Raw genomic sequence first — 23,508 nt, 5'->3', positions numbered from 1 at the left:
AATGCGGCTGCCAAGAAGGTGGCTGCTGATTTAAAGGCTGAACAGGCCACTCGGCGCCAGTGCAAGGAGAAAATGTCTACCATGGCGCAAGAGTTAAAGGATGCCACTGGCAAATGCAAGTCACTCAAGGAGGATAACAAAGCCAAGGCAGCAGAACTCGACAAGGCTTTGCAAGAGGCGTGAGAAGCACGGTCCGAGTCTAGAGCGGCTCGGGAAGAGATCCGGCAAGCTGGGGAGATAGCGGCTGGTAAGCCCTTTCTATTACAGACTAAATTCGGCGACCTGAAGTATGCTCTGCTTAATCAATTGTGGAGTTCTCCAGATGCGTTCTTGGACCTGCCAAAGAGTGTCTTCGACGAGGCGCAGTTTTTTCAAGCGCAGGAAGGACGCGCTGCGGAGAAGCTTTTCTGGTCATAATTCAGCGTGCCAAGGCATCCGTCGCTGCTGAACCAACAGATGGCCCAGTGGGCCGAGCTCCACAAGATGTCCGGGGCTGCCATGAAAGACGTCGTGGTCCGGCTATGGCCGGCTGAACCAATTCCGAATAGCTATTTCGGCTTGGTGCTGCGACTTGTCGATGCAGTGCCGCGTATCGACGTCGTTAAGCGATCAACATGTATAGAAGGTGCACGGATGGCCTTCGCCCGCGTCAAGATGTACTGGGAAAATATGAAGGCCACCGATGTTGCAGTGAAGGGCCCATCCGGAGGCAAGGACCATTGCACGCCGGAGCATTATTTGGAGGATGTCCTAGAGGGCGCCCACTTGATCGAGGGTCAGTGCTCGAAGGATATTATGTTCGAGTGAATGTACTGGAATTGTAAAAACAATATTTGTGATACATTAATGCTATGTTATATTTATGCCTTTGGCTGAAAAATATTTCCTCCTGTGCGGCTGTTTTATATAATCTGAAAGTTTACCAGTCGTCGGCTTCAGCCCCCTCGCATATAATACGAGGGTGTTCGGAATAGCACCTGACCACACTTGACCCAACGTCTTGGTCCATGAAGGAGGTGTCAGTGCGGCGAACTAGGCAATCGGACTATAGGGCTTTAACACTTTCACTTAGCCATAGGAGTTTGACGGCGGGTCTACGATGTAGCCCCTGTGATGTACGCGGTTATGTGAATACGGTTGCGTTACATAAGTGACCGGAAATTGGTCCTTCGTGTTATACGGAAGAAATCGCAAAAGATTTTAATAAGTCACCAAGTGGTTGACCAGCTCTCGCCGCATCATGACAGTCGGTTTTCGGCTTTCTCTACTAAGGTGTTTAACCATGTGAACCGGAAACACAATTGCAGTAGTTCTCCCTTTACTACACTAGCCGATAAGACGGAACGTAAGGTAGGAAGCCCAGGATCCGGGCAACCCAACTATTGACCAAAGACATGATTCGGAGCTGATGCATATAATGCCAAACTCATGATGCCGAAGTATGTTGTAGAGCTGTTCGGACTTTTTGGCAGCTAATATGTTGTTGTATCGATCCCCTGGCGATTAGTGTCGAGGTGTGTATGTGAAACCACCGAAAAAGCAAAATACAGTTCTATGAGGAGAAGTAAGTACTGAAGACGGATTATGTTCACTGGAATCTGATTGATACGTCGAACACGATCTTATAGATTATAACACCACTACCCAGGTCATTTTACATGCCAGGGGTCGAGGGCTGAGGAAAAAGGCTCTATACAGGTTTTAGATAGAGTGTTTGGTCTACAAAAAGTCTTTCGAACCTCCTGCCGCACGTTTGCGCTGCCTTTGCCTTAGCGAAGAGGATCCCTTAAAGGGAGCAATATTTGGTTACTTACACGAAACTAGGCTCCGAAAGAGTCCTTGCGGGTCGGTAGGACGAACAGGTTTTGATTCATCTATGATAAAAGATAAGAAATAGTTAAAAGGAAGAGAAAAAAGCTGTAGGAGGACGAACCGTGTTGTGGGCCTGTCCGTATTGTGCCTCCGCCGATGACCAAGGTATTTTAAGTGCATAATTATGCATGCGCGATGTGAACTTCGCGGGCATATGCAGCGAACGACGGAGGCGGAACTGCTAATCTAGCTCTAAAATTGACCGGTCTCGTGTAGTAGAGGCCGGTGGCTTAATGGCCGATGAGGTATGCGGTTTAATGAGGCCGCTTTGTACTTCGGCTGTGATGGCTGTGGTATGCTCCTCGGTACGGAGGGGGCGTTCCGTGTTTCCGTTGATCGTTATGACGCCGCGTGGACCAGGCATCTTAAGCTTTAGATAGGCGTAGTGTGGGACCACATTGAAACGAGCAAAAGCGGTCCACCCAAGCAGTGCATGGTATCCACTGCGGAACGGAACAATATCGAAGATCAAGGCTTCGCTTCGAAAGTTGTCCGGCAAACCGAAGACGACTTCCAGTGTGATTGAGCCCGTACAGTGAGCTTCTTTGCCGGGTGTTACCCCTTTGAAGGTAGTTGTGGTGGGCTTGATCCTTGAGGGATCAATGCCCATCTTGCGTACAGTGTCTTGATAGAGTAAATTAAGGCTACTGCCGCCATCCATAAGGACTCACGTGAGATGGAATCCATCAATGATTGGGTCGAGGACCAGAGCTGCCGAACTTTTGTGACGGATACCTGTTGGGTGGCCATTGCGATCAAAAGTGATCGAGCAGGCCGCCCATGGGTTAAATTTCGGTACGACCAGCTTTATGGCGTAGTCGTCTCGTAGTGCGCGCTTGCGCTCCCTTGTAGGGATATGCGTCACAGATATCATGCTTACTGTTTTTACTTCGGGAGGAAATTGCTTCTGTCCCCCTGTGTTTGGTTGGCAACAAGGTACCTGTCGCCACCACCGAGCATTCCAACCACCCAACAACCTCTGCTACCCAGACATCGAGCAACCAACAGCGAATTTCATGGCTCCGAAAAACAATGCCCCAAGGGGGAGAACGACATTGAGATGCCATCGTTGTCCGAACCAATAAAGGATCTAAGGCTTTTGCCCGGAGCACACGAATGATTAGGTGGCAGCAGCTCCCCAATGACCCTTCAAGAAGGGAAACGGCGCCCAAACGCCGTCATCGTTGCCGACAAGGTCGGCACAAGGCTTTCGCCTAAAGCATCCCCAACCTGATCGTCTCCGCAGATGCCAGCGCTTGATTCCAGCAACACAAGACCACCCCATCCCCATGCTAGTCACGGCGAGCGTCCCCGCCAGGTCCAGTAAGAAGCTCTGAAGACACGGTTGCTCACCTCGAGCATCCGCACAAAAAGGAGTTAGAGCAACCTCACCAGCACCCAACCTCCCACCACCGGCCACACGTCTCCACCACCGCCACATCATGCCCCGCTGGCAGCATCCACCACCGAGCCCCCGGCCGTGGCCACGGAAAACCACCGCCCAAGCAAGCTGCTGCCACAGGAAATGCCGGATCTGGACGCCATGAAGCCTCACAGACCAAGCAGAGCAGCTCACCTTCGCCACCTCGCTGTCCATGCCACAACGCCGCACCGCCCAGCATCTCCGCCCCGCCATCATCCTCCGGACACGGCCCCTGGGAGCACCGGCAGAGCGAGTGAGCCGCTGCTCAAGGGGATCCAGATCTGGGCATGGAGCTCCCCCAGATTGATGCGGCTGACCCGGACCACCGCCGCCCCCGCCACCTCCAAGCGCCACCGCCGCCGGCGCGCGCCCCAGGCCGCACGCAAGCCCCCGCCGCCAGTGGAGCATCCCCGCACCGCGCCATCCGAGCGAGAGGAGGAGAGCCGTCCCCGCCGCTGCCGTCGTCGCGCAGGATTTTCCCGGCAACACCCTCCGGCGGCGGCGGGAGGAGGAGGAGGAAGGGAGGGGGACTGTTGCGGTGGCAGCTAGGGTTCCTCCCGAGTCGCCCACGGGAGCGACACGGGAAAGGAGCGGGCGTGGAAAGGAAAAACTGTATAGACTTCACATGCAGCGTGTCACTTGTCATAACCTGGAAAAGGTGAAAATGATCTTTAAAAGAAGTGCTTCTCAATTAGTGTTTTACCCCCTGCCTCACACGAGTCACTAGTGAATTCTAAAAAAAATACGAGTGACACTGGTGTTCTTCTTAAAAAAAAGAGTAGACATTGGTGCTTGTAGTGTGATCTCTAGTTTTCACAATGAGAAAGCCGTAAGGCCCATTGAGTAACCTATAACCAGCGGGCCGCATAGGTAAGCCCATGTGAGGAAATTTCCCGGACCTTTCCCGAAATAGAAAGGCTCATCCTCGTGTTCCCCTCCTACCCAGCCACCAGCCAGCAGGGCCAGCCCTGTGTTTTGGGAGGCCCTAGGCGAACTCGACGACATGGGCCCCTATGTCCTAAGTCCTAAGACAATATATATGTATGCGTGTGTTATATATATATAACTTATTAAAAGTAACTTTCAATCACACATCTTTAGTTTAAAATATGAGTATAATAATTCAAATGACTCCATCGAGAACAATAATAACCAAATTCGAACCGACTCCATAAAAAACAATGGTACTAAAAAGATCGCAAAATGAAACTAACGTGACATGATTACCTCAAATAAGAACGAAATTAGACTGACTCCATCGACAACAATAATACTTCAGTGCTTCAAAAAAAGTTTCTTCGGGCATTTCTTGATGCGAAGTCATTAAGGGCACAATCAAGATCAACATTGTCCAAGATATCCTTCTCAATGCAGCACATAGCCAGGCCACTCAATCTATCTTGCAACATAGTTGACCTCCAGTCGGATGCGTACTAAATAAAGAATAAATAAACTACTGAGATTGTCAAATTGAGGTTTGGGGATGGACAGGAACATGGATGCGTACTTCTTGACTTTCAGTCGGATGCGTACTTGTATAGGTATTGCCATATTGCCGCGGTGCCGGATGCCGGATGGCCGATTGGTCGGGCTGCCGCCTGCCTACCGGACTACTGTGTGGCGGCGACGGCGAGCCAGCGAGGCGAGGGCGACGCGGCAAGGGCCAAGGGGCAAGGCGCCGAGCGAGCGAGAAGGCCGACGGGCGGGCGAGGGCGACGAACCTACGAAGGAAACGTCGAAACGAGCGTGACTCACGGCGCCGCTTCGCCTACGTGTATCCATCAGCGATCGCTAGCTAGCTATATCTGGGCCGCCTAGCCCATCCTATTTCTTTTCTTTAATTCTTTTGTAATTTTTTACTTGCTTTTTGCTGGGCTATAGTACATGTATATACTCCATCATGTGCCCCCCCCCCTCGCCTGGGCCCTGGGCCATCGCCCCGTCGCCCATGCCCCAGGTCCGGCCCTGCCAGCCAGCAGTTACTCCACTCCACCGGGCACCGGTCCATCCCCGTCGATCCCACTAGCTCTGCACGGCGAGAGCGATCAAGCTTCGCCGGGGATACGCAAGAGGGTCGCCATGTCCTCCAGCGCCTCGGTGATCGTTGCCGACACGGTGCGAGGGCACCACCACCTGAAGATCGACGGCTACTCGGTCACCAAGTTCGCCCTCCCTAGGGAGAGTGCCTTAGGTGGCAAAATTTCGTGTTTTGACCATTTTCACTTCTAAAATCGAGATCTGACCCCGTTATGGAAAAATTTCGATATTTGACCCTTTTGCTACCGCCGGAGACCCCGGCGGTAGATATGTGCAGGCTACCGCCGCCCCTCGTGGCGGTAGTTTCCCTGACGCCGTCTGGCCGTTAACGGCCGTGTACACGTGGCAAAGGACCTACCGCCGTCGTCTACGGCGGTAGGCTGTTGCAACCTACCGCCGGGCTCTCTGGCGGTAGGATCCTGGATAAGGTTTTGAAGGAGGGGCTGTGTTGCTCCCCCACCCACTCATTCACCCCACTCTTCTTTCGAGCTCTCACTCTCTCCCCCTCTTCTCCCCCACCAAATCACCCACTAGATCCCCCTCCATTGCTTGAGATTTGGCCGGTGGATCGAGGCCATTTGCATCACCCAAGGTACCTCCCCCATCCCCCTTCATTTGGTTGGTTCAAATCATGCATTTTGCTCATTTTGTTGGAATCACTAGTTCATGGTTTTGTTGTGGTGAAATCAATGTATATGATGCATTTAGGGTAATGTTTGTGCTTTGACAATGTATTGTGTCACTAGCATTGTTTGGGTAGTAAGAAATATCATTTAGGGTTTTGTTAGGGTTAATGACATGGTTAGGGTTAAGGTTGTGTTTATGGTTATGCTTAAGTAAATGGCTATATGACAAACGTTATGGTTATAGTTTAATTAGGGTTTTGTTAGAGTAGGTACCTCTTGAATTATAGCTCGATCTACTCCTAGGGTTCTAGTTTTTGTCAAGAGACGGTTAGGATTTTTGCCTTGGATGACCGTTATAGTAATCCCTCGACTTGTAGGATGGGATCGATCATCTTTGTTGAGACTTCCGCGGAGGCGGCGGCGAAGCGTGAACGTGCAGTCATTGAGGAAAAGATGGACTTGTGGGTCAAAGCCATTGATGCATTGAATGCGGCTTGTAGAGATTTTTCAAAGTATTATGTGTCGAAGTGCGACGATGCGAGAGTTAAGTTATACGAAGCTAAAGAGAAAAACATAAGCAACCTCAAGAATGAAGAGAAAAATCATAGACGCGATTTTGCAAGGCAAATTGCATTGTGTGGAACAAGGGATGAAGTGAATGAGATGGACTTTAACAACCCTGGCCAGATCATTGATTGGCTAGTTAGGCAACCATCATCGGCGATACTTAGTCGGGTAACTCGTTGGGATTGGGTCCGTGAAAGAAATGATGTCATTTGTTGCAAACCCGGGCCGTACGACAAAGATGTCTTGTTGATGAAGTAGTAGAGGGGGTTGAAACAAATGATGTTGTAGTGTCATTTGGACTGTAATGGCATGTACCCTTATCATTTATGCAACCTATGTCATTTGAACCAGTGAGAACATTATAAATAAGTTAGGCTTTGTGTTTGTATTGTATCATTTGATTTGAGTTATGGTTTGTTCCATTTCATGTAGCATGGAAAACATGACCCCGGAGCAGTTGAAGAAAGTATATGAGAAGTGTTGTGGCATTGCATCTAAGAGTTTGGCGGCAGCGTCTGAGAACATTGTACCGGAGCGACAACTTGCTATCAAGAGGGAGCTTGAAGCATGGTTCAAGAGCAATGATGAGGAGTTTGCTGCCATGATGGATTTCAACAAGTATCCATTCATGGAGGAACCTTCTGATCTTAAGGAGAGAAAAGTTTTCCGTAGGCTTGTGAAAGAAAAACAGAAGATACTTGATGAGCTGCACGAGAAGGCATATGCTTGCAGACATTCTATGGCAACGGAGATATTTTTCTCTGTGAACATAGAAGAATTCCGCGAGCTGGACTTGAGAAAACCCGGACAGGTCATTGGATGGGCAATCACACAAGGCAAGTCATAGATTCCGGAACGCCGTGCTCGATGGGCCTGGTTCGGCGAAACAAAAGGTGTGTTGGAGAATTGGGCGGGATCGTCGGATTATCAGCTGAAGCCTAATCCTGATCGTGACGCACAAATTGAACGTCTTATGCGTTTTAGATCTTTCTTTCCGAAGTAGAAAATGTATGCTCCGAGCTTGAGCTTTGTAGTTTGAAGTTATGTCATTCGAATCGCTAGAAGGGGGACATGGACATGGATCAGTTATGTATGTCTTTGCTACTTGATCATTTGTAGTTTGAACTTATGTCATTCGAATCGTTAGAAGGGGGACATGAATCGTTAAAAAAGTGTCATTTGTGGATGTAATGAACTATGCTCAGTTATTGATGTCTTTGTTACTCGATCATTTGTGTGGATGCTTAGTTCATAGAAATTTGTAAGAAATGGAAAGGCAAAGGGTAAAAAATAAAGGCAGGGGGACATAGATCAGCACCTACAGCCATAGGCTCCGGCGGTAGGGTGCCCAACCCTACCGTAAAATCCCTACCGCCATAGGCGCCGGCGGTAGGTTGACCAACCCTACCGGAAAATTAGTGGCCGGCTTGGTCACAGAAAAATGGCTGCTAGGATGGCCAACCCTACCGCCATGATCCCTGGCGGTAGGAGCCTACTGCCGAGCAGGCTGGCGGTAGGGTGGCCAACCCTACCGCAGAACAGGGGACCGTTTCGGTCACAAAACATTTCTCCAACCTACCGCCATACCCTCTGGCGGTAAGGTTTCATATCCTACCGCCATGAGGTCTGGTGGTAGTAGGGTGCTCTGTTTTTCTCTGTTTGCTCTGTTTTTCTTCTTCATCACTTCAAGACAAATCAAGTCACAGCAACAGCAAAACAAACATAGTTCATGACATAGTTTCATCAAATCGAAGACGTAGTTCATCACAAGTTTCACAAATCGAAGACGTAGTTCCTGACAGGTTTCACAAATAAAGTACATAGTTCATGATAGGTATCACAAATCAAAGACATAGTTCATCACATGTTTCTCGAATCGAAGGCATAGTTCATGACTAGTTTTTCGAAACGAAGGCCTTATTGGGTCACACGAGGCCATTTTCCTTTTTTGTCGCGTGCCTCATCCTCCTCTTGGGCTTCACGAGCCCTTGCAAGCTTTCTTACTCTCTCCTCTTGACGAGCAATCTTCTCCTTGCGTGCCCTCTCCTCTTCACGCTTCTTGCGCTCCATCCTCTCATTTTCACGACGCTCTTCATCCAAGCCTCTCTGAAATGCTTCTTCAAACAACCGCTGCCTCCTTAGACAATCTCGATGTTGATCTTTCTTAACATCTTCTGGCACATCTTGATCTATTCATGTGAAGTACTTACAAAGTGGAGGCGGCGACTAGGTACGAATGAAGAACAAATGTGGTCATTAGTAAGATAGATTCAATGGTTGACGACATGTTTGAACTTGAACAACTTACCGGTGGTACATCATAGGCGTGAGCTGGACGAGGACGATCGTAGGCATAGTTGGGACAAACAAAATATCGCCTTCCTTCCGTCCATGATTTCTTGCGGTCGGTGGATACCTTAACTTTGCAAACATCTCCACACCAACATGACGGAGTTCTCATATCTTTGTTCTTCACCTTATCCAACTCGGCATTTGTCCACTTGTCCGGCATATCCTCGCGGTTAGCACACGGTGGCCTCGTCACGGAACCGGAAGAAGCCATGCCTATAAAGACAAATTTGGTAGTTAGTAAAGTAAAATAACATGTATGTATGCAAAAAAAACAAATAAACAAGACTAAATAACAAGTACCATTCACCTTATTTCAACCATCTGGGTTAAGCAAGATGTCAATAGGCCTTCCTCTATCAACCCTTCTCGTCCTACGACCACGGCCACCGGTACCCGACCGTCCCCCACGCCCTCTAATACTGTCTCCTCGTCCACTACCGCCAAGATTCGTCCGTCCTCCACACGCACCACTCCTGCCTCCTCGTCCACTACTACTCCTACCTCCTCGTGTGCCACCGGTACCTCCTCTTCGGGCACCACTTTGACTAGGATCCGGAGTGTTGGCATCGGTCCGTGGCTTTTTGGTGCATTTCCTAACATTGTGTCCCGGCTCGTCACATTTACCACAACTGTTGATGTCCGGTGCCTCCATGAAATGGCCGCTACCAAATTGTTTCATTCCGGTGTATCCAGCTAGGTCATCCATGTCACCCCTAAACCTCTTCTTTCTTCTTCTTCCCTTTGTAGGCACCATGAGTTCGGGGTCGGGGACGATGTGTGGCCCATGATACTCAGGCCACTGTGACTGATCTAGGAAGGGATGAAACCTAGGAGCCCATGTCAACCTCGTTCGTTCCAATGTGAACTCATGCAACCGCAAGGTGGTACCATCAGATACTTTCAAGTTTCTGAACCTTGCGGCGGTCATCACATGCGAGCAAGGCCAATGATACTTGTGAGGTCTCTCGCACTGACACCACCGGGTCTTGAGGCGCACCTCATATGCTACTCCACCGTATGTCATACCTACACATACGGCTATAAGGTGGGTTCCGGTCCATGTCTTCTTGATGCACAATGACATCCAAGTCACCAATGGGATTGTAATGAATCTCTTCTTCTTCCGCATACACATCATCTTGAGCAATAGCATCTCCATCAACATGAGCAATGGCATCTTCATCAACATGAACATTTGCATGTTCATCAACATGAGCAACGGCCTCATCTTCAACATGATCATCACCTACAAGAACTATTGCTCTAGCATTGATGTCCTCTTCATTTGGTTGGCTACTTGGTGGTTGGCTAGCCGCATTGTGGTCATACACCGCGACAGCATCATGTATTGGGGAGGACACATTCCGGTTCAAGTCAAGTAGTGGCCGAGGAACTTCAACCTTTACTTGTCTTGTGGCAAATAACTCAAGTGACTTGTCTTGTGATCCCTCAACTTTCTCCTTATACACATCCCAATGCAATTGAGAGGTGATGTGCATACTCTTTAATCGGGATCTTACTCCCACTCCCACATCATACCGTCCAATAAGCTTCACACCATCACTTGGGTTAATCCAATTGAGGATGTTTCTCACTTTCACGACAATATCATCATAGCTCGGGCTTGTGTCAGAAACCATGGCCTCCTCCCCTTCATTGGCATTTCCATCCATGAAAGCCGCCTTGTACAAATAATGCACATTCACTAGTTTGTCCATCTAAAAACAATGGAACAAAATTGAGTCATCCATGGACCGATCATTTCATATGGATGAACTATCTAAAATATAAGATTTTGAATCTAACAACTAGTATACCTTAATCATAGCACTAACCCTAACCCTAACCTAACTAAACCCCTAGCCCTAACTCTTAAGCTAGCTTGCCACAACAAAGAGTGACACATATTACTTAGATCAACCATAAATACACCATAAATGCCCCATAAATGTGCCATAAATGCACAATAAATGCTAAACTAGAGGAAGAACTAGGGGGGTTGCAAAACTAGTTGATTCCAACAAAACTAGATGATTTGAACCAACCAAATGAAGGGGGGGTGGGGGAGGTACCTTGGGTGATGCAAATGGCCTCGATCCACGGGACAAATCTCAAGCAATGGAGGTGGATCTAGTGGGTGCTTGGGTGGGGGAGAAAAGGGGGAGAGAGTGTGAGCTCGGGGAGGAAGAAGATGAGTGGAGTGGGTGGGTGGTGAGTGGACCCCACCAAACCTTATCTCCAGGACCCTACCGCCAGAGACCTCGGCGGTAGGGTGTTGGAGCCTACCGCCGAGGGGTGCGGCGGTAGGTCCCTTTGCCACGTCAGACCCCGTTAACGGCCAGACGGCCGTCAAAGCAACCTACCGCCAGGGAGGACGGCGGTAGCCTGTACACACCTACCGCCTAAGGTTCCGGCGGTAGCCAAAAGGGTCAAATGTCGAAAAAAATTCAAACCGGGGTCAGATCCTGATTTTAGACGTGAAAAGGGTCAAAACACGAAATTTTGCTGCCTCAGGTCTCGACCTTTCTCCGTGGGAGGCCACCGCTGGGTCATCGAGTACTACCCCAACGGCAACCTGTTCTCGTGGTCGTGGATGGACCACATTTCCCTCCACCTCGTCCTCGACGATGTCGTCGCCGGGAAAGTGACTGCGCAGGTCCAGTTCGGCTTTAAGGCGGGGGAGGAGGAGGAGGAGGAGCACGCGCTCTTCCTCGAATTGAAGCCCGGCGAGGTGGAGGCCGCCCGCGGCGGTGTCTGGAGATGTCCGCAGTTCGTCAGTAAGGAGACCCTGGAGGCGTCGACGCATCTCAAGGACGATTCCTTCACCATCAGGTGCGACATCTCTGTCTTCAACGCGTTCAGCGCCGAGGAGGGGCCGCCGCCGTCCCCCGCGCCAAGATCCATCCCCGTGCCCCCGTCCGACCTGTGTCAGCAGCTTGGCGACCTCCTCGCGGCCAAGAAGGGCGCCGACGTGGTCTTCGAGGTCGGCGGCGAGACGTTCTCGGCGCATCGGTGGCTGCTCGCGGCATGGTCGCCGGTCTTCAGCGCCGAGCTCTTCGGCTCAATGAGGGAGAGTGGCCCCGGCGTGGTCCGCGTGGCCGACATGGATGCGCAGGTCTTCAAGGCACTGCTCCGCTTCGTGTACACAGACTCATGGCCGCCGGAGACGGCGGAAGGAGAGGAATTCGCCATGGCCCAGCATCTGCTCGTGGCAGCCGACAAGTACAGCCTGAAGAGGCTCAAGCTGATCTACGAGGACAAGCTGTGCAAGAACATCGCGGCGGGCACGGCGGCGAGCATCCTGACGTTAGCTGAGGTGCACCACTGCCATGAGCTCAAAGGCGCATGCTTCCATTTCTGACAAATTTGACCTGTGGACGAAATCAAATCACAGAATGAACTGCCTGTGAAACTATTTCACGCGGCTGACCTTTTTTGTGTGACGCCCGACACGAAGGCGCCACACTACATTGTGCAACGCCTCACAGATAGGCGCTACACGCCTGGCCAGCGTTGCACCCCAGACTGCCTAAAAATTGCTAAGTCATTGTGCAGAGCCTAAGAGCTAGGCGCTGCACTGTATAGTGCGGCGCTTAGCTCTCAGGCACTGCACCAGTGGTTGCACTACAAAATGAAGCAACCACTAGTGCAACGCCTAGAAGCTAGGCGCTACACTGTATAGTGTGGCGCCTAGCTCTCAGGCGCTGCACACTGACTTAGTAATTTTCGGATCACACGGGTGCGACGCTGGCCAGGCGTGTAGCGCCTATCTGTAAGGCGTTGCACAGTGTAGTGTGCGCGCCTTCGTGTCGGGCGTCACACAAAAAGGTCAGCCGCGTGAAATAGTTTCACGGGCAGTTCATTCTGTGATTTGATTTCGTCCATAGATCAAATTTGTCAATTTTGCCTCCATTTCCTCAGCTCTCCGAAGAACCTGACGGCAGCCATGGCCGGCGACGACTTCGAGAATCTGCGCTCAAGCTTCCCTTCTCTTGTCAAGGAGTTGATTGCCAAGTGCTCGGCCGACGCCTAAGCTCAGTGATGGTTGATCGATCCTCTGCTCACTAATTATGCTTTGCTAGCTACCGGTAGTGCATGGATGGTTAATTAATTATTGTACTACTCCTACTAGCTAGGTATCGCTGGGAACCATTACATTACGTCTCTACTAATATGGTAAGCATACTAGCTAGTTCTCTTATGTCTAATATTGTTTCAGCAAGGGTACTCTGGCATTTAATAGTTTGCTTGTCATGTTCAAAATTGCTACATCCGCCGGCCGTAATTTCATTGCATGTGTGCAAAACTTGCCCATGAATCAGTAATGGAGGGTATTGTGAGTATCAAGTGACATTGCTGATTGAATCTCGATTCTTCTGCAAAACAATCCGTGAAACAGTTGTTCTGCAAATTCTTTTGCAAAACCGTTGTGTTTCCCTAATGGTTTTGCTAATCTAAAGTCGCCCACTGTTTCTTAGGTCCAAATCGATATCTAAAAAGCGCAACTTCTTCAGTAAACTTGGCTTGTACTCGTATCAAACTGTTACCTCATTCATTCCAGTATCGTAGAGAGAACGGCCCGGTTAAAACAACACCGCCAACCAGGCGGCGTCAGGTTATTCAGGTGTCCATGCAGCGCGCACAGATGACAAAACGGAACCGAACCGAAATTCTTACAAAATGATGCACCATACTGTTCTGAGTTTGGCACTAATTGCCGTGGCGCGACAAGAAAAAAAGGTTCAGCTGCGGTTTATTTTACTGCCATGGCAGGCAGCGGGCATGTCAGGGTCCCCTACGTTTCCGTGATCGACTCAAAATTTGTATACCATATCTGCCGTGTATCCTAAATCTTTGAGAAGGCCCGTGACCTGCAAAAGAAATCAAATTGGAGTGAAGAAGCGGCTAAAAGGGGAGAAATAAACGCTGTAAATACAGTGTACAATCCATATCAATGGTGTGCTCCCTTGTTAGCTCTTGACAGGTATATTAGATGGATAATTTAGCATGCAAAGAAGGTCATTTGCCTACCCAGGGATAAGAATCCTAGTCCTAATGCCTTCCTCCAATTTGAGTACTACCGAACTGTAAGATTGTTAACTTGCAATCAAATGTACTGTTAATGACTAAATAGCATTCGCATTACCTCGCCCTGTGAATAATCCTTTGCCTTATCTCCAGATATGTGATTCATCATTCCAGGAGGACCACAAACCTGACCAAATAAAAACCACGATGAAAATGGTCTCCTAGTAATCCAGTTACAATAAAACAATGAGGTTATCGATATCCATAAACAATGATTCATTGACACTGGGAGAGATAACAAACAAGCTACCATGGACAAAAGTATTCAGATGATATGCTGCTAAAGGCACAGCATGTTCAGAAATGTCAGAAACTACTCACAAGAATAAGAGAATCCTCCCCTGGGCCTGGCAAACCTTTCAAAACCATGTCCTTTGATATGTAGCCAGCACCACCCCTCCAGTCACTTGATGGTTTATCGACTGTATAAAATACCTGAAATTTTGCAAAGATATCATGCTTAGCAGTCACCCATGTGGCAACTGAGCAACCCCAGCAATACACCAATGCTAACCTTGAAATTAGGATAGCTGCTGGCAAGTCTATCTAACTCCTTTTTCAGCAAGATATCATCTGGTGACACATTGGCGTAGATCAAGGAAACCTAGACAAGAAGAACAAAGAAAGAATAAGATTAGAATATACAAGGAACATTAACCCAAAGATAGAATACTGATGTTGTTTGTGAAAACTATATATAGAGACGTTAATCTGCCTTGCAGAATCGCTGATTAGGGCATAGTGTTGCAGAATGTTCAAGACTTCAAGAAAAATATACTACTTCTCAACAAAAAGCATATGCATCAAAGTGCATGAAGTCAATGCAAGGAAGCAAAATTGTGATGACAGTTTACCTGAGTGTTGTCATCGGGGTTTTTCAGGATGGCCCTAACAACTTGCAGCATTGGCGTTATGCCAGTACCACCAGCAACCTGGAAGCATAGGAATAAACTGCATTTAGTATATTTGATATGGCTACAGAGCTATGCTTTAATAGAAACAAAAAGGAAAAGAACCAACTGCTCGAAAGCTGTTAAACTAAAGTTATAAGTAAACAAATAATATGAGTATTAGTTTCTCAGCATTGGCCTTGCTGAAATAAAATAAGAAGGTAGATGCTTTGCTAAACTTAAGGTTCTGCCTTACCATGCCAATTTGTCTTTTCATATTTGGGCTATATCTGAGCTTTTCAATGGGCCTATAAGGGAAAGACTTCAGTCACTGAGAGGTAATAATATGTGACGCAGCTAAATCAGATTTTCATTTCACTTTACCCTTTGACTTCGAGAACATCTCCTGGCTTCAAATTAGCAAAATGCTGAGACATTTTCCCTTCGGGATAAACCTGTGCAATAGAAGATCTTCTCAGTATTTTGTGATTCCATTCTCAAAACAAGCTAGCAAATTGCAATAGCACAATAAAAAGAACCATGAATATTCACAAGCAACTAGCAGGTTATGGAATGTAGACATCAATTTTTTGGATACCTTGATTAATAGGTCGAAATATCCTTTAGAATCTGGGTCAGAGATAGGTGTGTACCTGCAGACAACAGGATAAAAGTCTCGTTCGAATTTAATTGATCAAAATTACTATTATAAATTAGGTTATCATATGCGAAAATGGAGAAAAGCTTCTGTGTTTGCTTACGGGCGAATAACGTATTTTCTTTTTCCCTCCACTTCCTGACCTATGGGGGCCCTGAAATGATTTTTTTTTTTGAATGATTAACATATGTGCAATAATGTATTTGCTTGATAAAAATGGCATTATTCTTAAGCAATAATTATTATTAGATATAACAGTGGTTTACGTTATGGTTAATAGAACAGCTGTTTAAGTTAAGGTTATTAGAACATCATCAGGATCTACGGCATGTTGGCATTCATTTATTCATTTGGCATGACTGCGTTTAAAGTTCAGAGAAAAAACCTCTTAGCAGAGATATCTTAGGACTTGGAGACATTAATAAATAGAAATACCTTGTTACGAGACATGAGGCAACATCCAGGCCCAGCTTAGTAGATGGGTCAAACGAAAATCTGCCAGGTAAAATCACTTGCATAAGATGCAAAATATGAGAACATTACAGATGAACTTACAAAATAAAACAGATGATAAAGAGCTGATATTTCAAAGAAACATTGATTTGCAAATGTAAGTTTGCGTCATTTTGGATTCTTTATGATCTAGTCTACTAAAAATTTGGTATGAAAGTTGAGTGACAAAAAAGATAAGTTGTTAACATGAACAACAGAAATCGAAGGTGAATTCAGTAACCAATACGTATAAGCATTGTATTGGAACATACACACATGCTAGAAGATAATCTACACAGTAACAATATATCTGCCTATACTGTCACGTAACATAATAAACTATTTAATGCAATCATGTCATCACAAAAGTAGAACTACGGCAACCATTACCTGAATAGCTCTGAATCATGACTAACTGTTGCCTTCTCCTGGAGCTTGAATTCTAACCATTTCTCAGGGTTAAGAGCTGAAAAAAAAAGGACATAAAGCATTAGTTTACAACTAAAAGCACAACTGATACGTATTGCCGCACACTGAAATAACTGAATTGTCTAACGAAAAGGACCACTCTAAACTATAATAAGCTAGCAACCTAAAACTAGAGTTTGGACTCAGGATAACAGGATTCACAGACTCTGAAGTTAAGATCATCACACTGGATGTCATATCTGATTCTAAGCAACTAAGTCTTGTAAAACAGCTACGAAGCAGTATCTCACATTGGAACAAGACAAAGTAGTCAAATTAGGGTCATAAAAGGTCACTGTACTTAATGGCTAGACATAACTCTTGACAGCACAGTTTCTATCCGCTCATGCCAAAATCCAGCATTCCATCATCCGACAACATAAGTTCATGTACTCTAAGTAACTGACAGAGGCATCAGACATGTCTCGATTAACAGTGAGAAGCCTTGATCTATTGTTCATAACAAACGGGTGCCTGGCAATGCTATGCGTTTAGGGTTTAATCTTGTGTGTTGTGGGATCAGCCTCCTGGCGGTTTGGATTGTAGACCACATTTTTCACTCTATCAGTGCATCTATACACAAAGCTCTTGTGTTTTGTCGAAATAGGAAAACAATCAGATAATAAGACCTTTTTTACTGCACTCTACCAATGCTCCTGACCTAAAAACTTTGTTTAGAAGTCTCTGGTTCTCCGCGAAACCAAAGTGTGGAGATCGAAAACTTCTGGCTGTACACATCCTTTGCGGGTTCAATTGCAGAAGCACACATCAGGCATAACATTATGTTCATTCATTTGCTACAAATGAAATTGCATGACATGGCAACTGAGATACAGATTTACAAGCAGAATTGCATAAACTGACAAACCCCTAGACCCACTAGATCGAGCGGAATTTCAAATTTTAAAACGAACAGAGCTGGAGCTCACCAACTTTGGCAGCGGCGTCCTCCCCCTTCTCCTCCATGTGCGCCTGCAATCATTCGGTACCGTGAGGCAAACAGAAACCTCGCTTCTTCCCACTACTAGCCACGACTAGATAGTATACATACGAAGAGGAAAAAAAACAAAAGGGTAAATGGAGGGGAGGCGCAGGCAGGTCACATACGACGGTGGGGTTCGACGAGGCGTAGAAGAACGCGGCCCCGCCAACGGCGGCGGCGGCCAGCGGCGCGCGGCCGCGGTAGGTCCCGGCGAGCCTGCGCATCAGCAGAGCCGCCATGTTGCGTCGCGGCGGAGGGATCCGATCTGGCGAGGGGCTCCTTCGCCGGCGCGGCGTCGGTGGTGGCGGAAATAAAGCGGGGGCCGGTCCGTCTCGCAACGGAAGCCGATCTGGGGGAGTGTGGTGTGGTGACTGGTGACCTGTGTGTGTGTACGTAGAGATTTTGTGTGGGCTTTGCCAGTGTTTAACGATCCCTTCGATGTGGAATGGAAAAATGGGAAATATTTTCATTTTTTTAATAATTATTGTAGACAGGTTGGCCTAGATTATGCACTGGTTTTTCTAAAAATTTCTTGAGGAATTTCAACCAGCATGGTGCACCAGATTTACAACTGGTTGTGGAGTTTTGTGGTTTATGTTATTGCACGAGGTATTAAAAATGATTGCCGTTGTTTCTTTGTAAATATCACTGCAAGGCGATCGTTTTAACTGTTTTTTTGTCCCGCGTCACTTCGTTGTTCGGTTGTGGATGTTTAGCAGTTGGTTATGGTGAAATTTCATGTGTTCATTCCTAACCGTAGTTCATCGTGACTGACGGCCTACTCGTTGTCACCAAGAGTATGGCGTCTTTGAGGGACATGGATAACCTGTTTCGGAGCTCAAATACACCCACATGAACAGTAAATTCTGAAAAAGTAAATCAATCAAAATGAACATCAACAAATTGTCGAACATCCTGCTAATTTTTATATTGGAATGACATCCGTGGAGGCCTGTAAAAAGAGAAAAATTGGGGCTCAAAAGAACACATTTTGGAGCACTCATTTCTTTTTTGGCACACACCTCTACAGATGTATTTTCATGGCGAAATTTTGCTAGATGTTGTAATATTTGTTGATGTTCATCCATAAAAAATATCAAAGAAAAATACTATTCTTTTCAGAATTTACTGTCCATGGAGGTGTATTTGTGCTAAAGATTGGAGTAACACTTTCGTCCTTTGAGTGAATTGCTTTAGGTTATCTTTGTCTTTGAACCAATATCTATTTGGTTTTTTTTTCTTTGCGGGTGTGCTCATGAGCTGCTTTCTTCAAACACGGTTAAATACGCGTACTTAATCAATTGTACTTCTATGTGTTTCATCAAAAGAACTGGTTCGTTTATTCTTGTGTGGATTTTCAACCAGCATGTTGTACCAGATTTACCATCGGATGTGCAGTTTTTCGTTGTTGTAAATTTGGAGATGTTTTTGAATCCTGCAGCATCGCAGATATTCGGATAAGCTTATCATAAACCTCATGCACTAGTCTGTTGCCAGTTTTCTTACTCTGGTGCATTTATCCTACGATAAGAGATTCACGATATTGTCGGCGTCAGTAAAACTGGGGTATTACTAAGCCGGTAAGAAGAACCTTGACGACAAAAGAAAAGATACTTCTCCACCCTGGAAGATGTCCGGAGACCCTGATGCGTCCTCCAAGCTATGGACTGGCCTACCGGGGACGGTTCAAAAGGAGGAGGTGGATTGCCCCCATGAGGCTCTTCTCGGGACCTCCCCGAGAGGAGGCGTTGATATATCACCAACCCGCCAAGATGGGTGTATCGTTACAATTAAGGTTAAGCGCCAGTACCAAGGAGCACTGCTACCAGCGTGGAGAAGAAGCTTGGGGTCGAAGTGACTTATCCTCGTGTATGGTCTCCGGAAGGACCCTTGCGGCCCAAGCTATCTACGATGGCTACAGTAAGATTCACCTGCTACCTACGTCGCTACAGACCTATAGTGGCAGTACTTCGTCACCTCCCGGCGAATGCCAAAGGAGACAGGTAAGTATCCGGGGGATAACACGCGGCCCCGGAAGGACGTCATCATCGTTCGTACGAAGCGTGTAATGGGCGACCATGCCATTGCAGTACATGTTACGCAAACCGACTCCAATGTATATTCGACCAATCGGTGCCCTCAGTAGGGCCTCCCTGGACACTATAAATAGGGGAGACCAAAGCCTCACTGGGGGTCGATCTTTTGGCTCCAGGAGGAAGAGAGGCCAATCCTTTCATCTTGTAACACACATATTGTAGCTCCATACTATTGCAATACAAAACAAAGCAGGAGTAGGGTATTACACCAAGACGGCGGCCCGAACCTGGGTAGCTCCTTGTGTTCTTCTATAGTTCATCCACCATATTCGCTCATGACTTAGGATCGCGGAACATGTTCAGTCCCTAGCAGAACTCTCAAAGAGTTGTTGCTCACAACTCATATGTAGGTTCTTAGAAACCAACATTTGGCGTACCAGGTAGGGGGCTGAGGTGTTTTCAGCGATCAAACCGCTCCTTTCATCCCTTCGAGCGCCGTATCGACGGGCCCCTTGCTAAAGATGGTGTGAGGCAGGATCCCTCGTCCGGTGGCGCGCGCCCAGGTACATCGCCCTGGGCAAGGTCCCCTCCCGCCATGCCGCGCCAACACGCTGCCCATCTGGGTGGCGTGCGATCATAGAGGCGCGATGGGGGGAGGCCCGCGCCCAAGGAATTATGGGCCAGTGAGGCTCTTGACCCTTTCTTTCTTGTCCCTTCGGCAGGGGCTAGAAAGCAGCTCAGAAACTACGTTGCTCGTTTCCGCCAGCTCCATGGACAGATCCGAGGCATTCTGGATGCCTCAGTTGTTAAGGTGTTTTTTGAGAACGTTAACAGCGTTGGGGTCCGCGCAGAACTTGCAGCACAGGCTGTGACAACTGTGGCGGAGCTCTACCGCGTGGCGCGTCAGTGCATTTGGTCCTTGGAGGACGGTATCGTCCCAGGATCCCGCCAATGTCGCCATATTGGGCCAGTTCTCCCAGGAGCGGTCGTTCCCGTGAACGGGGTTGAGTAGGCCCAGTCGGCCTCATGGAGGGAGCCCGCTGCCTCGAGCACGTCTGCTCAGGTCACCCCAATGGTCGTGCCAACCTCCCCGACAGGACTGACCACAGCGGCTCCCTGCAAGGAGCTGGAGACGACTTTGTTCGCCTTCGAGGTCACCTTCGGCGGGGACGCTTCCCCAGCATCTCCGTCAATGCAGATCTCTCCATCACGTAAGCTGGGGTCTGCGCTGTATCCCCTGGAGCGTGGCGATATGCCGCTTCACTAGACGACGTGCCACCAGGAGATCACCGACTGTCGGGTAGCCAATTACCCGCATCAAGACTAGATCAGAACTTGTTGTTTTGTGTCTAAGAAAGCTAAGTACTTTACCGACCATGTACTCGGGTTCTCCCCCGTCAAATGGAGCCTCACGACATGCCCTAGCTATGTGCTGATGTAGCCTTGTTCCCTTTCCCCGCACTTGGACGCCCTGTGTGTGATTAATCATCGAGTCAGGGAAAAAGGGGCACAAGCACCCTAGCGCTCTTGCGCTTAAGTTGTTTCTTTCCTGTATTCCTTCAATATGTAATCAGTCCCGACCATGAAACGGGGGCTTCCTGGGGAATTTCACCATGTGACCCGTTCTCGAGAACACACTGTCATCTCGAAAAGCAAAACATACACACCGCATTCCGGACCCGCTCCAACGTATCTGCATCGCATTGTTCTTGTCATCGGTGGTAGTTACTCTATTTACGTGGGATCATACTGATTACGCTACAGGTTTTTGGAAGAACGATGCACGCATGCACTTAGCAAAAGATATACATGATTCCAATCCTCTAAGTTCTTACAAGCTAAGACAAGTGTACTTAACAAAATCTACCATACTACTATGCAGCTCCCATACATAATCTGCTTCCAGGACCCGTAGAGGCTCCGCCCGCCGGGAAGGCCGCGTCCTAGCCAAAGATACATGATTTTTTCAAGCCAAGTGATGGCTCGTGTTTGCGTCAGTTTTTCCCCGAAGAGGAAGGAATGATGCAGCACAACTACGGTAGGTATTTCCCTCCGTGATGAAACCAAAGTTATTGAACCAGTAGGAGAACCAAGCAACACTACGTAAACGGTACCTGCACACAAAGAACAAATACTTGCAATCCGACGCGTAAGAGGGGTTGTCAATCCCTCTCGGGTAAAAGATATATTGGTTCGTATGATTTTGGATAAATAGATCTCGCAATAAAACAAAATAAAATAAATAAAGAAAAAGTGCAGCAAGGTATTTTTGGGTTTTTAGAATAATAGACCTGAAAGCAAAAGCAAATAAAAATAGATCTTGAAGCAAATATGATAAAGAATAGACCCGGGGCTGTAGATTTCACTAGTGGCTTCTCTCGAGGAAATAGCATACGGTGGGTAAACAAATTACTGTTGCGCAATTGATAGAACCTCAAATAATTATGACGATATCCAAGTGATACGTCTCCATCGTATCCACTTTTCCAAACTCTTTTGCCCTTGTTTTGGACTCTAATTTGCATGATTTGAATGGAACTAACCCGGACTTACGTTGCTTTCAGCAGAATTGCCATGGTGTTATTTTTGTGCAGAAATAAAGTTCTCGGATTGACCTGAAAATTTACGGAGAATATTTTTGGAATATATAAAAAATATTGGCGCAAGAATCAACCAGAGGGGGGCCACCTAGAGGCCACAAGCCCTGGGGGCGCGCCCACCCCCCCTGAGGAGCGCCCTGCAGCCTTGTGGGCCCCCTGGAGCTCCTCCGACACTAATTCCAACTCTATAAGTACCTATTGACAGAGAAAAAAAATCAGAGAGAAGGATTCATCGCGTTTTACAGAGCCGCCGCCTCCTGTTCTTCATCGGGAGGGCTGATCTGGAGTCCGTTCGGGGCTCCGGAGAGGGGGATTCATCGCCATCATCATCACCAACCTTCCTCCATCAGCAATTTCATGATGCTCACCGTCGTGCGTGAGTAATTCCATCGTAGGCTTGCTGGACGGTGATGGGTTGGATGAGATTTATTATGTAATCGAGTTTGTTTTGTTAGGGTTTGATCCCTAGTATCCACTATGTTCTGAGATTGATGTTGCTACGAATTTGCTATGCTTAATGCTTGTCACTAGGGCCCAAGTGTCATGATTTTAGATCTGAACCTATTATGTTTTTATGAATCTATTTGTGTTCTTGATCCTATCTTGCAAGTTGTAGACACCTACTATGAGCTATGATCCGCATACCCCAAGGTGACAATAATTGGGATTCTTTCCGGTGATTACCGTAGTTTGAGGAGTTCATGTATTCACTAATGCTAATGCTTTGGTCCGGTTCTCTATTAAAAGGAGGTCTTAATATCCCTTAGTTTTCATTAGGACCCCGCTACCACGGGAGGGTAGGACAAAAGATGTCATGCAAGTTCTTTTCCATAAGCACGTATGACTATATATGGAATACGTGCCTACATTATATTGATGAATTGGAGCTAGTTCTGTGTCACCCTAGGTTATAACTGTTGCATGATGAATGCCATCTGACATAATTATCCATCACTGATCCATTGCCTACGAGCTTTCACATATTGATCTTTGCTAAGTTACTTTGCCATTGCTACTGTTACAATCGCTACAAAACTACTACTATTACTTCTATTACCGTTACCGTTACTTCCATACTACTTTGCTACTAAATACTTTGCTGTAGATACTAAGTCTTTCAGGTGTGGTTGAATTGACAACTCAGCTGCTAATACTCGAGATTATTCTTTGGCTCCCCTCGTGTCGAATCAATAAATTTGGGTTGAATACTCTACCTTCAAAAACTATTGTGATCTCCTATACTTGTGAGTTATCACTAGGCAATGATCATTATATAGGCATCACGTCCAAGATTAGTAGACCGACTCCTGCCTGCATCTACTACTATTACTCTACACATTGATCGCTGTCCAGCATGCATCTAGTGTATTAAGTTAATGGAGAAACAGAGTAATGCAAAAAGAACAATGACATGATG

The 23,508-nt window shown here is 47.2% G+C and overlaps 2 protein-coding genes across 2 annotated transcripts; one reads left to right on the top strand and one right to left on the bottom strand.

The window, feature by feature from the left end:
• Window positions 1-11,437: 11,437 nt before the first annotated feature.
• Window positions 11,438-13,095, top strand: LOC109738520 (BTB/POZ and MATH domain-containing protein 1-like). Its single transcript, XM_040403566.3, has 2 exons — window positions 11,438-12,193; window positions 12,799-13,095. Exons 1-2 carry the CDS (start codon window positions 11,471-11,473, stop codon window positions 12,943-12,945), a joined length of 870 nt encoding a protein of 289 aa, XP_040259500.3. The 5' UTR covers window positions 11,438-11,470; the 3' UTR covers window positions 12,946-13,095.
• Window positions 13,096-13,401: 306 nt separating this feature from the next.
• LOC109738521 (NADH-cytochrome b5 reductase-like protein) lies at window positions 13,402-17,877 on the bottom strand. Its single transcript, XM_020297613.3, has 13 exons — window positions 17,581-17,877; window positions 17,403-17,445; window positions 16,396-16,471; window positions 15,949-16,008; window positions 15,617-15,667; window positions 15,454-15,508; window positions 15,240-15,310; window positions 15,112-15,163; window positions 14,820-14,897; window positions 14,480-14,569; window positions 14,287-14,400; window positions 14,024-14,092; window positions 13,402-13,748 (listed from the first exon to the last, which is right to left on the bottom strand). The coding sequence occupies exons 1-13, from the start codon at window positions 17,692-17,694 to the stop codon at window positions 13,692-13,694; spliced, it is 930 nt and encodes a 309-aa protein (XP_020153202.1). The 5' UTR covers window positions 17,695-17,877; the 3' UTR covers window positions 13,402-13,691.
• Between the last annotated feature and the right edge of the window lie 5,631 nt (window positions 17,878-23,508).

Source organism: Aegilops tauschii, chromosome 3 (genome assembly GCF_002575655.3).
Source record: "Aegilops tauschii subsp. strangulata cultivar AL8/78 chromosome 3, Aet v6.0, whole genome shotgun sequence".
NCBI lineage: Eukaryota > Viridiplantae > Streptophyta > Magnoliopsida > Poales > Poaceae > Aegilops > Aegilops tauschii.
This window is presented reverse-complemented; position numbering and strand designations above follow the sequence as displayed.

Bases quoted from the DNA above. Each gene is read 5' to 3' on its own strand.
- LOC109738520 (XM_040403566.3), top strand. From the start codon at position 11,471: ATGGACCACATTTCCCTCCACCTCGTCCTCGACGATGTCGTCGCCGGG. The intron at 12,194-12,798 runs GTGCACCACTGC...CCATTTCCTCAG, and splicing joins GCATCCTGACGTTAGCTGAG to CTCTCCGAAGAACCTGACGG.
- LOC109738521 (XM_020297613.3), bottom strand. From the start codon at position 17,694: ATGGCGGCTCTGCTGATGCGCAGGCTCGCCGGGACCTACCGCGGCCGC. The intron at 16,009-16,395 runs GTAATGGTTGCC...TTTACCTGGCAG, and splicing joins CATGATTCAGAGCTATTCAG to ATTTTCGTTTGACCCATCTA. The intron at 14,570-14,819 runs GTAAACTGTCAT...CTTCTTGTCTAG, and splicing joins ACCCCGATGACAACACTCAG to GTTTCCTTGATCTACGCCAA.